The 17310-nt window shown below is 37.9% G+C and overlaps 1 protein-coding gene across 4 annotated transcripts in view; it reads right to left on the bottom strand.

The window, feature by feature from the left end:
• Nucleotides 1-17310, bottom strand: part of LOC127645476 (low-density lipoprotein receptor-related protein 8-like) — a 129605-nt gene that overhangs the window by 14868 nt on the left and 97427 nt on the right. For 2 of the 4 annotated variants that reach the window (XM_052129104.1, XM_052129105.1), the window contains exons 14-18: nt 15593-15734; nt 15083-15235; nt 12565-12822; nt 12254-12322; nt 8961-10230 (exon numbers count right to left, since the gene is read on the bottom strand). In XM_052129104.1, coding sequence (XP_051985064.1) covers nt 9902-10230; nt 12254-12322; nt 12565-12822; nt 15083-15235; nt 15593-15734 — 951 coding nt within the window. In that variant the 3' untranslated portion in view covers nt 8961-9901. Of the gene's footprint in view, nt 1-8960; nt 10231-12253; nt 12323-12564; nt 12823-15082; nt 15236-15592; nt 15735-17310 lie in introns of those variants that run through there. The other 2 variants (XM_052129106.1, XM_052129107.1) reach the window with 2 other exon arrangements.

Genomic DNA, 17310 nt, shown 5'->3' with positions numbered 1-17310 from the left:
CTTCATTTAGGGGGATATAGCATCTGTATAATTGTATATACACGATATTGGAAATGTGATCGATTCATTTAAATCCCCATGCGCGAGTCCGGTGAAACCAGCGATTAAAGATCAACCTGTCAATCAACCACAGCGCTAAAACAAGGTTTTTAAACTTTGCTACGTGCGGCTTTAAAGCGCATTTACATGGACAAGTCTTCTTCAGCATGTCTGCTCTTAACATGCAAGCAGTGACACAGATGAGAAGGCGGTAGCCCACATCTAAAGCGGAGTGATACAGGTTCTCCACTAAAATAACTCTAAACATGGACTAAACGTCATGTTTGCAATTAGATTAAATCCAAGTATAACCATCAAATCGTAATCGTGTTCATTTTGTACACAATGTATTGTCAGGACATTAATAACGTGAAAAATTACTATTACAATTTGAATTTTTTGTTAAACTTCTTCAAAGAGTTCTCATCAAAAAGCCCAAAAAAGTATTGTCGGGCACTTCTCACACATCTTACAGTCTAGCTGATCCCACAAAACCTCAATGAATTTAAGATCCATAACACTCTTTTCCAATTATCTGTTGTGCAATGTCTGTGTTTCTTTCCCCACTCTAAATTTTTCTTTTTGTTTTTCTGTTTCAAAAGTGGCTTTTTCTTTGCAATTCTTCCCATAAGTCCTGCACCCCTGAGTCTTCTCTTTACTGTTTTACATTAAACTGCTGTTGAGCGGGTAGAATTCAATAAAGCTGTCAGCTGAAGATATGTGAGACGTCTATTTATCAAACTAGAGACACTGATGTACTTATCCTCTTGTTTAGTTGTACATCTGATCTTCCACATCTCTTTCTGTCCTTGTTAGAGCCAGTTGTTCATTGCCTTTGAAGACTGTAGTACACCTTTGTATGAAATCTTCAGTTTTTTTTGGCAATTTCAAGCATTGTATAGCCTTCATTCCTCAAAACAATGATTGACTGAAGAATTTCTAGAGAAAGCCATTTATTTTTTGTGATTTTTAACCTATTATTGACATTAAGACATGCCAGTCTGTTGCATACTGTGGCAACTCAAAAACAAACACAAAGACAATGTTAAGCTTCATTTAATGAACCAAATATATTTCAGCTGTGTTTGATATAATGGCAAGTTATTTTCTAGTACCATATGATCAATTTAACATGATTATTCAAGAATAAGATGTTGGAGTGATGGCTTCTAGAAATGGGGTCTGTCTAGATTTGATAAAAAATAGCTTTTTTCAAGTAATGATGGTGCTGTTTTTTACATGTCCTGACTATACTTTGTGATCAGTTGAATGCCACTTTGGTGAATTAAAGGACCAATTTCCTTCCGAAACAGCAAAATCTATACATTATTCCAAACTTTTGGCCACCAGCGTATATTTCATAATATATATATATATATATATATATATATATATATATATATATATATATATATATATATATTAAATAGGCAGTTGAGTTTTCAGCTAATGCAGCCCTTGACCATGCCAGTTTTTTTTTATTTCTAAATTACAAGCTACAAGAAATTAAAGCAATGTCCTCCTCTAGCTTTATGTCTTATAATGATAAATAGCGCAAAAATGAGTGCAATTGCTTTGGAATTCACCAGGTCCTAAAGTCGTGTCATGTACGATTGCACCTGTACGATTTTCAGATAAACTGACTCGTAATGTGTGCAGGGGCTCATGACATCCCGAGTATCTGGATTTGCACAGTGTACGCCTGTCTTAAAATCTGTTTATACTTTTCAAATTTCTGAACTGCCCCCTAGTGGCATGTGGGAAAACATTTGATTTCCCTTGTGATCATATTGCAATATGATTGTTTACCACTAAAACATTTTTAAAATGTTAAAAGTCCAAAAGACACCAGATTTTGTAATTCATTTTTATATCAATCAATAGAGAGACATATAAAGAGCAACATTTGAAATACAGTGAGACCATTATGACACAACAGTTTATGAAGTAACAGATTAGACAGATTTAAAACAAAGTGTTGGTAAAAATCACAAAACAAGGCACAAAAAATAAAATAAAAAGTTCAGCAAAATATAGTGCAATAATGTCATATAAAATAAAACTTCTTAAAATGTTTTGTAACAAAGCCAGAAAAAGTTGTGTGATGAGAAGGAGGGCCCGGCTCCTCGTCATAAGTGGAAAATATCAATAGCTAAATTCAAAACAACACAGAAATGCTTTGGCTGAATATAATATTTTACAATCAGAAAACAATGATCATATATTTCAAATAAATTAATTCATAGGCAATACTGTTATCGAAAATCTTATGTACATTTTTTACAAAGGTGTATCAAAAGTATCTCTATGAAAACATTTTTACACTTCCCAATTCTGAAACACAACACACATATCAGTGGTTTACCTCACTCCACACATACATGATTTTCTGAAAAGACATATACTCACATACACTCTCTCTCAGTATAATGCTCCTCTCTTATGAGGAAGTCTTCATTTTTAAATCCTAGAGCAATGCTCTTTAGTATTTATGAGGTAACATCTGATCGTAGAATCTGTGAATTAACAGCTGGTCTTCCTTACAAAATGAGAGAAAACCGACAATACTTCTGCCAAGTTATTCAAAATGCCCTCAAAATGCCCTCATAAAGTAGGGAAAAAAGCAAGTGAATCACACGAAACCTGTCAAGAATCTGTCTGGGTCACCTTTGGCCATTAATAAGAATGAACATATTAGCACTGTTAGGGTCATACATTTTTTTGCATTGTGACATTATTTTCATGACAATTAAGCAAACCTCCAATTCTAATTACCTTCTCTTCATAATGGAAACAAAACCCATCTCATTTTCATTACCGTAATGGAAACAAATCTCATTCTCATTACCGCAATGAAAAAAATTATCTCATTCTCATTACCGCAATGAAAAAAAAAAATCTCATTCTCATTACCGCAACGGGAAAAAAAATAATCTCATTCTCATTACCGCAATGGAAAAAAAATATCATTCTCATTACAGCAATGGAAAAAAAAATATCATTCTCATTACAGCAATGGACAAAAATCTCATTCTCATTAGCGCAATGGAAAAAACAGGTCTCATCCTCCATCCATCCATCCATCGTCAACCGCTTATCCTGTGTACAGGGTCGCGGGGGGCTGGAGCCTATCCCAGCTAACATTGGGCGAAAGGCAGGGGACACCCTGGACAGGTCGCCAGTCCATCGCAGGGAGGTCTCATCCTCATTTCTCTAATTCAAAAAAATATGTCTCATCCTCATTACTCTATTTGACAATGAACTCTCATTCTCATTACCGCAATGGAAAAAACATGTCTCATCCTCATTTCTCTAATTGAAAAACATATGTCTCATCCTCATTACTCTATTTGACAAAGAATTCTCATTCTCATTACCGCAATGGAAAAAAACTCTCATTCTCATTACCGCAATGGAAAAAACAGGTCTCATCCTCATTTCTCTAATTGAAAAAATATGTCTCAAAATACAGGTCTCATCCTCATTTCTCTAATTCAAAAAAATATGTCTCATCCTCATTTCTCTAATTGAAAAAAATATGTCTCATCCTCATTACTCTATTTGACAAAGAATTGTCATTCTCATTACCGTAATGGAAAATAAATCTCATTCTCATTACTATAATACATCGGTTCTCTCCCGGGGGGGCGCGAGTAGGCTACGATGGAAGGGAAAAAAAACTGGAAAAAAACATTTTTTGGGCACATTTTTTTTATCACTAAACTACTGTCATAAAAAGTTATAGTTTTGTATATACATGCCTCCTGAATAAAAATTAAAATGTGTTTGGACTAATTAAAAAAAAAAAGTTTTGAACAAATTTGATTGGTTTGTCGATAGTGAGCACAAATGCAGGTGATAAGCATAAGCGGTTTCATTAAGCGAGTCATTGAGTCGTTCATTCAAACGATTCGTTCAAATGGCCGATTCATCAAGAATGAGACAGATGTTTGTGAATGGGTCATTGAATCTTTGACTCAACCGATTCGTTCACAACACTGAATCATTCAAAACACGATTGAGTATTGCTGTGAGATGCGCTATGCTAAATAAATAACAATACATTGTTGTAACAGCAATATCTCCAAGTTTTGTTTTTCACTGTAAAAATGTCATGATTTGCCAATGCAAAGAGAGTGCCGCCACCTTTTCCCCCCACTTCAAGCACTGATTATAACACAAACAAATCATCCTCCTGGCGGCTTTTTTTTTTGTCAAAAGCGACAAATCCAGCGACTTTTACTGGTGTTTTTGGAGACTTTTGTGGTGTTTAGAGACTCGAAAGCACGAATCACTCTGCAGTTAGGCCTACTGTGCTCAACGAACAGCGGGTGCTGCCATGAGCCCCTCTCCCGTCCAAAAGCACTCACAGGCGGTCAGTCTCTCAGTAGCCTCGCGCAGCAGTCAGAGCAGAGAGGAGACACACACCCCTCCGCGTCCAGGCTGCAAATGAATCGCGCATGTGCATGGCCGCCGCCGTTCCCGCCCTGGCTTACAGAGCGGGGTATAAATGTAAATGTTCACTCACTCTCACACAAAAATAAATCACTGCATTTAAATTGACTCACGACATAGCTTTCCATTCAGTATAGTCTAGTCTCTTGCCAAGTTCGCTTGTGCCAGCTCTCGCTAGTCTTATCAATCTCGATTTACATAGGCCTTTACTACAAAACCCCAACAGTCTTTTTAAAGACTAAACCCACAAACATTCTTTTTTAAGATTAGATCAAATCTCAGCCCTAGCCAGTATTTTCTTTAACTGCTAGGCAGTAGCTACACTTAGCTAAAATTACCCACACGACTAAGACACACACACACACACACACACACACACACTGACGAGGACTACAATCGTTAAGTATTAAAATAAAATCTGAATTGTCTGCAAAATAATTATTTTGTTCGTTTAATTAAAGATTGTGCCTAAGTCCCGACTGATTAGCCCCTGATATGTCTCTCAACATACACCACACACACAGTTACATATTGCCTAAACTTTATTGAAAACACATAAAAATGGAGAAATTTCTTGTGAGGACCAACAAGCCAACCGACGCACCACCAGCTGCAAAAAAGCTTCGAAGGTACGATGCAGTATACCTGCAATTTGGGTTTACAGTCACGGCTGATCTGAGACCTCAGTGTGTCGTGTGTGCCGAGGTGCTGGCAAACGACAGTATGAAGCCCTGCAAATTAAAAAGGCACCTCGAAACAAAGCATGCTGGCATTAAAAATAAACCAGCTGAATATTTTAAAAGAAAGCTTGATGGCCTCCATCAGCAGCAGGCAACCATTTCAGTACACAGCACTGTGTCTAAACAGTGTTTGGAGGCATCGTATGTAGTGGCCAAAAGGATCGGTAAACTGGGTAAACCGCATACAATCGCCGAGACTCTCATTTTGCCGGCAGCGTGAGAATGTGCAGAATAATGATAGGCGATAGTGCAGCAGCCAAACTCGGTGCAGTACCACTGTCCAATGACACAGTCGCTAGGAGAATTGTAGACATGTCCAATGATATCAGAGAGCGACTGATAGAGTTCGTAAAAAAGAGTCCTTACTACGCGCTGCAGCTGGACGAATCCACTGATATTGCTGGGCAGGCACAGCTCCTCACCTATGTCAGGTATCTGCAGGACAAGGCGATTGAGCAGGATGTCCTGTTTTGCCGGCCTCTTCAGTCGCACACTACAGGAGAAGCCATTTTCAATGTCCTTGATATTTTTATCCGTGAAAATGGTTTGGCTTGGGACCGATGCGTTGGCCTATGCACGGATGGTGCGCAGGCAATGACGGAGCGTGAGCGTGGCCTAGCTGCTCGCGTTCAGCAAGTAGCTCCACTTGTGAAATGGACACATTGCATGGTCCATCGCGAAGCACTAGCTGCTAAAAAAATGCCGGTTCTCTTTGACTCCGTGCTGAACCAATCCGTGAAAATAATAAATCTCATCAAATCACGGCCGCTAAACTCTCGCTTGTTTGGGGTCCTCTGCCAGGAGATGGGGTCAGGGCACGAACAGCTGCTTCTGCACACTGAAGTTCGCTGGCTCTCCAGGGGACGGGTTTTACAGCGGTTGTATGAGCTGCGAGAGGAGGTGAAGTGGTTTTTGACAGAAATCAAATCAGATCTGGCGAAGCATCTGGATGACACTATGTGGCTTGCATCTCTGTCCTATTTGGTCAATATATTTGACCGCTTGAATGGCCTCAACCTGTCTTTGCAAGGCCGTGAAACTCATATTTTGCTCCTTGCAGACAAAGTGCACCCCTTCATACAAAAACTAGACCTCTGGCATGGCCGCATCAGTCGAGGGAACTGCGACATGTTCCCCAGCCTTGCAGACTTTATCACTGATGCAGGCACGTCACACGATTTCTCCTCCCTATTTCAATCAGCGTCTGAGCACCTGTCAGCAATGAGAAAACAATTTGCGACATACTTTAAAGAGGATTATCGCTCTTTTGCATGGGTTCGAGACCCGTTTGTGTGCACAGCAAACGAGCTATCAATTGATATGCAGGAACAGCTTATTGAGCTGAAGAGTGACAGTAGACTGAAGGAACTCTTTAGCTCCTCCCCTCTTTCGTCATTCTGGGCAGCATTGATGCAGGAATACCCTGAACTCTGTGACGTCGCCTTGAAGATTCTCCTTCCTTTCGCGTCGACATATTTGTGTGAGGCAGGATTCTCAAAAATGACTGCACTCAAAATGAAATACCGCAATCGTGCACAAATCGAGGATGATTTGAGGCTATGTTTATCAAACATTGAGCCAAGAATTGAGGATCTTTGCAAGGCAAAGCAGGCTCAGGTCTCACATTAACATCACCTACCAGCAAGCTTCTGTAAAAATGCAGATGATGCCTACTATTAGGCCTAGTAATAATAACAATAATAAAGCATAAATTAATATCAGAGGTCTGGTGCCAATTCCCAATTATAGCAATAGCCTAGTAATGATAATAGGCCTACTGATGATGATGAATAATAATAATAATAATAATAATAATAATAATAATAACAACAATAAAGCATGGGGCGGGGCAGGGCGGGGGGCACTGGGGACCAGCTTTGGGGGGGCCCAGCTTGCAAAAGGTTGAGAACCCCTTCTATAATAGAACAAAATCTCATTCTCATTACCGCAATGGAAAAAACAGGTCTAATCCTCATTTCTCTAATGGAAAAAAATATCTCATCCTCATTACTCTATTTGACAAAGAATTCTCATTCTCATTACCATAATGGAAAACCCATCTCATTCTCATTATTGTAATGGGGAAAAAAATATGATATGTTAACATTGCAAACTATTTATACATGGTAGTATTTGCAATAGTGTCTTTGATTTATGCTGATTTAAATAAAATCATTGCATTACAGAGTATGTGCTTAATTGCTATGAAAACTGTTATGAGTCCATTGTCTTAATGCAAAATATGTAGTTCTCTTTTATTTTTTGGGTTGAAATAAAAAACGTTGACATGTTTTTGTGGCATAAACCCCCAACAGTGTTGTTGTCCAAAGATCTGATTCATTCCCTCTTTTTAGTATTTCTAACTTCTATTTCAAAAATTTTGGACAGGGCTGCCTTCTAAGAAACTTGTCTCTTATAAAACCCACTCTACATAAAGTCATAACAAGTCCAGTTAGATGCATTTTACCACTTCAACATTTTTCTCAATGGTATTGTCTACGCTATGGAATTCCTATGCCAGTTTTCATTGATAATTAAAATTATTTCCCATAATCCACAAACTCTCTGTACCATCTCCCTGAGACAAAAATAAACATTCCCTAAGCACATAAAAGAAAAATGTAGAGGTACCCCTGTGTTAAAAAAGAACCACACAAATAAATGTCCAGCATTTGGAATGTATTGCCTTTCGAAGCGTTTTTAAAAGGTCAATACGTCTATTACAGTAATACATGAATGTTAAATCTGCTGAGCAGATGCCAGTCAAAGCCAATTTTTTCCAATGTTAATGTGATTCTGAAGTGTTTAGACATTAACATAGTGCTTTTGTACGCTTTAGCTCAATGCCTGTAGCTATGTTAAACCCTTGGGGCAGCGATCAGCTCGTATTCTCCATGCAGGAATGAACAAAATTAAAGTGAACGTAAGGGGGCGGCAATGCAAGCCTGCTCGGCATGCAACAACCCAAATATGAAAAAAAAAAAAATGTCAGATGTGTGAAACTGTGACATTTTATATATTATCACTTTTGAAAAATTATTGAGAACCATTTACACCTTGTAAAACATGGCTTGTTGTGAACCACAATAGATCTCATCCTGTAACACACCTGAGCTGACCTCCGTAATATCAATTCCTGCTCAATGTGATTACACCAGAGCTGCTCCACTAACCAGCATGCTGAGCCAATTTGAGCTTTGCCAAGCTAAAGCTGCAGTGCTGTGGAGTCCCACAGGGATGAGTCTGCAGCCTCACCAAATAATTGTGTAAATCCATGACAATGGCATGCAAGAGATAAATAAAGAATCCTGTATGTCTCTATGGAGTATTGCTGAAACTAAGATCGGAATATGAACATTTATAAATATTTAGAGTAATATTATTTTTGCTTTGTCATTAGTTGCCTGTAAGCCATCAGATGTTTACATTTGGAAGTGCTACTTTGGCAATTACAACTGATTTTCTTTGACATTCTTCCATTTACTTAAAAAAATTAAATACTTTAATTAAATGAATTACTTTTAGTGACTACATCATTACAAAGCCATGCTAATAATGAGGGCATCAATCGTTTCTCTTTGCAACTTTCAAAGAAAAAATTCATCAAGTTCCATTATTTAAGAAAGAAATTTAATACAAGTTATAGTGCAATATTTTAAGTTGTCTGGGGCTAATACTGAAATACAAATAATGTTATGAAAAGATGTTCATTGGTGGTCCTAAGAAGATGAGAGCCTGATCTCATGAATATGACTTGACTGTGGCGACAAACAAAATGACATGGTTCATTACACGTTTCGCAGCAGTTCCGAGGTGAAATGTCCACTGTGTGGCTCTTAAAGCGAGTTACATTTTCTCCCAAATTGATGAAGTGTTTAAGGTTAATGCTCTATCGAGTTTTAAATCAACATAAAATACCTCCCCATCCCATCCCAAACCTTAAACCTAAACCTAACCGACAGTCAGAAAAGTAAATGAGGGATAAATAATGTAAATGCTGAAGCAATCTTGTCATTTGCTTGTACTTCTATAACACATTCAACTTTAATGTCAACTCGCATACTCATTAGGACTCGTACCTCAGTCCTTAGCATCGCAAGTGCAACGCTTTATCAGTGCAAACTACTGCACAATTTTATCTCGCTCGAACAAGTTTGTAAATGTAGTTGATTATGTAATGCAAATGGCCTTACACATCACAAACTATAGTAAAAGTACTTCGATTTTATAAGATAACATTGTGTTAGTCCACCATTTTGCTCGTGATACCGGAGAAAGGAAATAAAAGTCATTGTTGTTGTTGCGCCTCTAGTATTCATTTCACCAGAAAACTGCAGTGAACGTACAGTGAGGCACGTACAAATTTGGCACGTACAAATCTGGCAAAAAATTTAGGTTTAGTAATGGAATTCTATGAGATCAGGTTAAGATGATGCTTAAAATATGCCAATGAATATGGGTCTGAAATACAGACAACTTTCCTTCACAAATTTCCAGCCTGTTTACAGTGCGTATCCAGTGTTTGCACTCCAGTGTGTTTAAAACTGGCCTGTTTAAGAATGTTTCAGCTCACAAAAATTTCTCTTGCTCAGTACCTGCATAGCTTTGCAGCCATATCTCAGTCCTGCTCCAGGCACTTACAATATTTCTAGAGTTCCTACCCTTCACTAAGTACTAGAAATGGTGGGCTGCTCTGTGTACCAGTGTGTGGCTTGGTCTGGTAAGCCCGTCCCTAGAGGCAGAGCAATGAAAGGTGGGCACGTCCCTGTAACGACTGGCGTCATGCCCACCACGGGTCCAGGGTAAGGGTGGTGGTGTCCAGCGAGGACGTCAGTCCGCCCAATATGAATCTCGTCCTCCTCTGTCTCTCCCGTGGTCTTGCGGTAGACGGGATTGTCGAAGTTCATGCTCTTGGTGCTGTTCCGCCTCCAGTTGCGGTACACAAGGTATCCTCCAGCACACAGCACCCCGAAGACCACTGTGGCAACAATAGGAACTGCATGTGTTTAACATACAGCCATGAGGGAACATGTTAACACATGGTTGACTGGCGGTGGAACGACTGACAAGACAGCCAGACAGACAAAAAACAATAGACCAATAGAGAGAGAGAGAGAGAGAGAGAGAGAGAGAGAGAGAGAGAGAGAGAGAGAGAGAGAAACAGCAAGTGTAGAATTAAAGGATGAGTTCATACAAAAATGAAAATGTTATCATTTCAACTCTCATGTTGTTCCAAGTCTATTTATTTGATTTTCTTTCTCCGTGAAAGAAAAATTACATTTTGAAAAATGTATAAATTGCACTTTTCCATACAATGAAAGCATAAAGTGTTCAGGGGCTGTCATGAAGGAAAATCATACAGGTTTGAAACAACATCAGGGTGAGAAAATTATGACAGAATTGTAATTTTTGGGTAAAGTCTCCTTTTAAATTGACTGGCTTGAAACTATCACAAAAAAGAATGAGAACAGCAGAATTAAACTTAAAGCAGAAAGAAGGTTGATAAGCAGAATTATTATGAGGAAGGGCAAGACTGGTTTAAAGCAGGCAAATCTTTCATGCTCATCAGAAAAACTAAATAAGAGCATCTTTAAAACACAAAATTCTAATATAAGTGAATCTTATAAAAACAAGTTCAGGCCACATTTCAACCAATATTACAAAAAAAAAAGAAAGAAAAAAAAGCCTATTTTAGGACCGTAAATTAGTTTTAAATTAAAGGCAATGCAACAAATAATGCTGTGATCTATAAATATTTTACAATAATGTATAATATATTATTATATTTTTTTCTTCTAATAATTATACAGTAGAATTATAGTCATTTTATTTGTTTTTAGGGCAATCAATTTCACATGTTTATTAAGTGTGATTAATTTTATAAAAATTATAGGTAAAAAACAATTAAAGATGTCCCCAGACCATTATAAGGAATATTCCTACCATCGGAGAAATTCAAGTTTGAAGTACCACCTGTTTTCAGCAGAGGGCAGTAAGTCAAACTCCAGCTGTTGCAGACAACAAACCACACTTACTGACAGAAGACAACACAAGATGAGGATGCGTTCTTGAGGAGCACAACTCGGAATGCAGCTCGAGATTTGTTTTTTAAAGTTTCAAACTAAGTTTAATATGACACAGCGACCTAAAAGTGCTGCGTTTATGATGAGACACAACCAAAGTGAGCTGCTACAAACGTGTCCATCTGATGCATTGATGAGTACATTGATGCGTCCTTCGAAAAGCCCTAATATTAAATCTATCTTGGACAGATTGATGAATTTAATTGCACAATGAATTGCTGTGGCGTGTAGGGCAGTGATTGAATTGTTCATTGAAATGGAAATTAAGCCACTTTTTCCTATTGTCTTATCAATGATTTACTCATCTGCCACAATAAAGTTATTCATTTTAATAATCTGAATTATAATTTTTTATAGTATATATTTATAATTATTTAGACATAATTATTTATAAAATTGTAATTAATTTGATTAATCGACATATCATGTAATTTAAGTGCATTTTTTTTTATTGATTTACAGCCCTACTTGTTTTCCAGTAAAATATCTAAATATCCTTAAAACAAGAGATTCATCCAAGCAGCTCACAGAAATCGAATTATTTGATAAGCAGAGTGTATAATGTGGTCTTAACAAATATGATTTTTTTTATGCTGCTGAAATCCTACAAAAACTAAAATAAAAACTAAAATGATTATAGGATCTGCTCCCTCTGCAATGCAGTAATCTTGATTATAGTCATGGTTGTTGTAATATTCCCAAGATAATTTCTTGGCTCACAAAGACAATAAAATGGAACGAATCTAAATTCAGCCAGACACCACACACACAGACACACACATTTACAAACTTCATTTCCATACAGCTGAGTCTGCTACCCCCTCACCTTGCAGTTAAAGCATTGGTGAGTAACACTGGTGTCAAACTGTGACCAAAATACCACAGAGCAGGACCCTATCAGTCCCTCGGAGCAAGAGAGGTTGGAGATGTACATACCTATGGGAATCACAACGCCAAGCACTGCCACTGTCAGATTACGGCCAAGGAGAAACAACTCATTGCCAGCTGGAGGAGACGGAGAAGGATCAGTGATATACAGTACTTGGAAATAGACATTTGTCCTAACGGTTACAGTAGTTCACCCAATAAAGTTACTGTATACAAGCTGTTGCAGCCAATACATACACAAACAGATAAGTATTACTGTTTTATTTTCTAATGCAATGACATTCATTTATGTTTAAGAGTGGCTTAAGTGTAATATTTTCTGGGGCCACTATACTCTGATTCACACCACACTCACTTACACTGATGGGATAAGTTGTTCATGTCTCCTGGTGTGGTACTGAATGTCTGGGTTGGAATATGCTCTGCTGTAACATTCGAGGAGTCTGCAGCCTGTTCCTCTGTGCTAGAAGTGAGGAGCAATGAGGTACTGGTCTCAGCCACACTGTCAGACTGAGAGGTTACTGCCGCAGGGAACTCTGGTACCCGGCCAGCCCCCATTACTGGTTCCATAGTTATGTTGCTGGGCATAGTGGGCATTGCAGTAGTCTCATTTTGGACTGGAGGTAAAATGGCATGAAAGAGGTTAGTGTAATTGTATCAATGTACATGTAATGCAATCAATATAACCAAGCTTTGCTCAATTCCTCTACATCTTGAGATTCAAAACATAATCTGCACAAGTATGTGAATGCAGGCGATTTTAACTACAAAATCTCAATTTCATGCATTTTTGTGTTTTGAAATGTGTAGGAAACTTTGGATGTAAACGGTTAACTGATTAACCGCATTAACAATTTGTTCATAATATATGTAAAAAATTAACCGAGAGGTTATTAAAGCAACAACAGAGAGGTAATTTGATGGCTTTAACATATATAATGCCCCGCAACCCGCATTTCTCTTACATTGCACGGGAGATATGAGTGCGATGCACGCCGGGACTTCAGTGCCTTTGGAGCTGGTTCCCGTGCTTGCTGTCATCCGGTTGCATACTATATTGACCAGTTAAAAAAAACATTTAATACCGGTGGTTACAGGGGCCTGGGTAGCTCAGCAAGTAAAGACGATAACTACCACACCTGGAGTTGCAAATTCGAATCCAGGGCTTGCTGAGTGACTCCAGTCAGGGTTCCTAAGCAATAAATTGGCCTGGTTGCTAGGGTGGGTAGAGTCACGTTGGGTTAACAAACTTGAGGTCGCTATAATGTGGTTCTCGCTCTCGGTAGGGTGTGTGGTGAGCATGGGCATGGGCATCCACGCACGCTATGTCTACGCGCTAACATGCTCAAGAAGCCACATTATAAGATGTGTGGATTGACAGATCACAGACAGATTTGGCGCCATCTGTTTTGGATTTGGAGAATGCCTCAAGCATAGTTTACATCGGAACATCTCAGCCGCACCTGGAAGGGATTTTCGCAGTGAAAAAGGCCAATTGCATGATTGTGTCATGTGAGTTTAACTTGCTCAAGCCAGATATCAACATTAATCCTGCCTCTAATTTGAAGAAACTTATTGAGGTAAATATAGTATTTCTGTTTACTAGATTCTAGATTTACTAAATTATCTAGATGTTTATCGGAAAAAAGATAGATGTCCACATTCAAATGTTTGAGTAGTTTTCTATATTTAGCCTATGTTTTCAATCTAGAACAGGGGTGTTCATTACACCAATCACGATAGCAAGACAGCCACTGGTTGGTTGATCTTGATGAAATATAAAAGATGTTTTGTTGTTCTGTGAGATTCACCCAAACAGCTCACAGAAATCAAATTATTTGATAAGCAGAGTGGATAATGTGGACTTAACAAATATAATATTTTATGCAGCTGAAATCCTAAACTAAAAAATTAAAAATAAAAAGTAATACCTCCTCTATTGTACAGGACATGACGTGCCAAGTGATCCTGATTATTTAGCATTTTTTTGCATTCCTTGTATTGTTTTGAACATGTTTTATGCACAACAATAACTCTCTGTCTGCAGTAAAGGAAATGTAGACCCTACACATAAACTGATTTTAAAGTATGTTTCATACATTATGATTTAAAATGGTGATCAGTGAATTGAAAATAACTTTTTAGTCTTTTAATTTCTGTTATCATGTCTCCCTATTATTTTTTGGAAACAGATTCATGTAGTGTTTTTCATGGATAAGTGATGTATTTTAAAAGTTGGCACAGTGTTCATTATAATGGTGCATAGGTTTTGCAACTCAGTACTCAATACTCACTACTCATGAGTACTTTTAAATGAGCTACTCTTTTACTCTTACTTGAGTAGTTTTTAGGACAGCTACTTTTACTCTACTCACACTACATTTTGTAGGAAGTAACAGTACTTCTACTTGAGTATGATTTTTCAGTACTCTTTCCACCCCTGCTTGCTTGGAGCAGACATTTTAAAGAGAGTAATCAATTTCAGGTTTGGGCTTAAAATTTGACATTACCAGTTGGGTTGAGTTCAGGCTTCAACTTAAGGCCTGTGCAAACCTCTAGCAGGCCGATATCAACTGTCTTCTACAGCTTTCTCTTTCAGGTCAGTTACTGTCATGATGGTGAGGCAACGGTCTAAATATAATCTAGTTGAGTGAGTTAGATCATATAAACATGTTTATAGCTATCTACCTGAATAATAACACATCTGGTATAATGGCACAGACATTTGAAAGTAACTATCACCTCCTTGAGTACGGAGGTGTTACCGCCAAAGTAATGCAAGTAATGTATGTATTTTAAGCATCTACATTGGGACCACGTTTTTATGTACTTGCATAAACTATGTATCTGGTCTGAGGGACAGTGGGATGAGCTCACCGGGTTCACATTGGCGTGTATCAGAGCTCAGCTCCTCTCCGTCAGGACAAGCACAGGTGTACTTGGGTGAGTGCTCACTGATCTGAGGGGCTCGCAGACACAGAAAGTCACAGCCACCGTTAGTCACACCGCCCAGGTTACAGCTGTCAGGAGCTACACACACACACAAACATACATGCATACACACACAAGCACAATGATTAATCACCCATTGGTACAAACAACACTCTGTAAATCACATGGGTGAAGCCCACTTCATATTCATTCTGTGGAGACTTACACGATGATTGATATTTAATGGTAAACTGTGGATGTCATTGTCTTCAGCGCCAGATATTTACGTCAAAATGACTTACATTCCAATTAATACATAAATGATGGGTGATGGATTATAAAGTGGAGAAAACTGATATAAAGTGGATTATAAACAGTTTGCTATTGACCATTTGTCATAAATATCAAGAAAGGAAAACAAATACATAAAAATAGTTGAACTGAACTGTCACAGACCCTCAGGTTGGCTCAGCTCGTGGAAAACGACAATGTCATGAGGATCATTGAGGTGTTCTGCAAGGCTGGTCACATCTTGACCCGTGAGTCTGTTTGCGCTGTATACGGCCTCTTTTTCACGGTCTGTCCAGTACACTCGATCCTGAGAGAGACACAAGAACAATGCAGAGAGAAGTCGTAATAATTAGTACGAGATGGCAAAATTGTAAGGAATCGTACAAGTTGGCTTGCTCAAAAACATTTTACTCCCATAGATAAAAATAAAGAACAAACAATGTAATTAAGATATTTTCCTAAGTTTAACCCTTAATCCAAACCACAAACCTAATCCTTATTTTAATAGGAAGATAACTTTTTGTTCAATGATGTTTTATTTCTTAAAATAAAGTGTTAGATTGGAGGCTTGCTAAAAATATACCTGTATTGTATCAGTTTGTAATACCCTTTGTTGATTGGTTGGTCTTTATGTGAATAAAAGTCACTCCTCATTGTTCAAATCAAGTCGTACAAGATCTTACGATTTTACCATCTAGTAAAAATGATTACAAGTTGTCATAAGGCTATGTTGGATTTTTAAATTTTCTCAAGAAAATGTGAGAGGTTCTCACTTCTAACTCATGCAAACTCGCCACTACAATGCTAGGTTGTGGATGACATTGCTATGCAGTTGCTAGGGTGTTCAGGATGGTTGCTATGGTTTTCTGGGTGTATGCTCGCTGGTTGCTTACTGGTCAAATAAGCCCTCTATTCTATACGACATTTCGTAGATATGGCTCGGTTCCACCATTCAATGAAAATACATTGAATAATTCACCCATTTATTTTCCATCAAGTGAAAATCACATGTCAATTGAAAACCATTTAGAAAATCTCCTCAACAATCTGCATAATTTGAGGTATTATTCTTGTCCGTAGCACAAATTGTTCAGCTCAAGTTACACACCAAATTGAATACTTGAGTAAAATGTCTGGGTATCATTGGTATTAATTTATATAAAGCTGCCAGGAAAGAAGTATCTCTTTGAAAAGTTACACAATACTTTTTGTGGAAGCTCTTACACTGGGGTGAAAACCAAAGCAGGATTCTCTGTCCAGACTAAAGCTGCAGTAATAATAGCTTTAATTGTGCAACTGGTGTGTAGGTGTCACAGATTACATTCCTTCAGCATCACTATACTGCTCCTATCTTCCTCTGCTGTAGGATTAGTGAGCAACACACAACTTCAGAGTCTGATTTTGTGAAAATACTTTAATCTGCTTTATTCATTTCAGAACTCTGACCGTAGAACACACTGAACCCCATCCCTACGTTTCCATGGAGACTGCAGAGCTTAAGCAGCAAAAAATAAAGGGAACTGTCCAACATAAAAATATAAGGCATCTTTGAAAAAGGTGGTGTCATAGAGCAAATTATTCATTTTTTATTATAGATTTAAATTTAAGGGACAATTTGATATTGCCACCCTTCAATCACATTCAAATCTTCAATCACATTCAATCACAACTTTCAGAGGATTTCAAAGGAAATACATATTCACCTGAATATACTGATATACAATCTCATACAGACCAGTTAATTGTTTAATTGCAGATACTGGTATATTTTCAGATAATCGGCTTCTGACGATAACATTGTTAGTTCCTCCTTGTGTTGGTTCCAGAATCTATAGATGGTCTTGGTAATGGATAATGCAGTGTTCATTGCATTTCAGCATCTG

The sequence above is a fragment of the Xyrauchen texanus genome, chromosome 6, assembly GCF_025860055.1.
Source record: "Xyrauchen texanus isolate HMW12.3.18 chromosome 6, RBS_HiC_50CHRs, whole genome shotgun sequence".
NCBI lineage: Eukaryota > Metazoa > Chordata > Actinopteri > Cypriniformes > Catostomidae > Xyrauchen > Xyrauchen texanus.
Note: the sequence above shows the minus strand (reverse complement) of the source record. Positions and strands in the feature narration are given on the sequence as shown.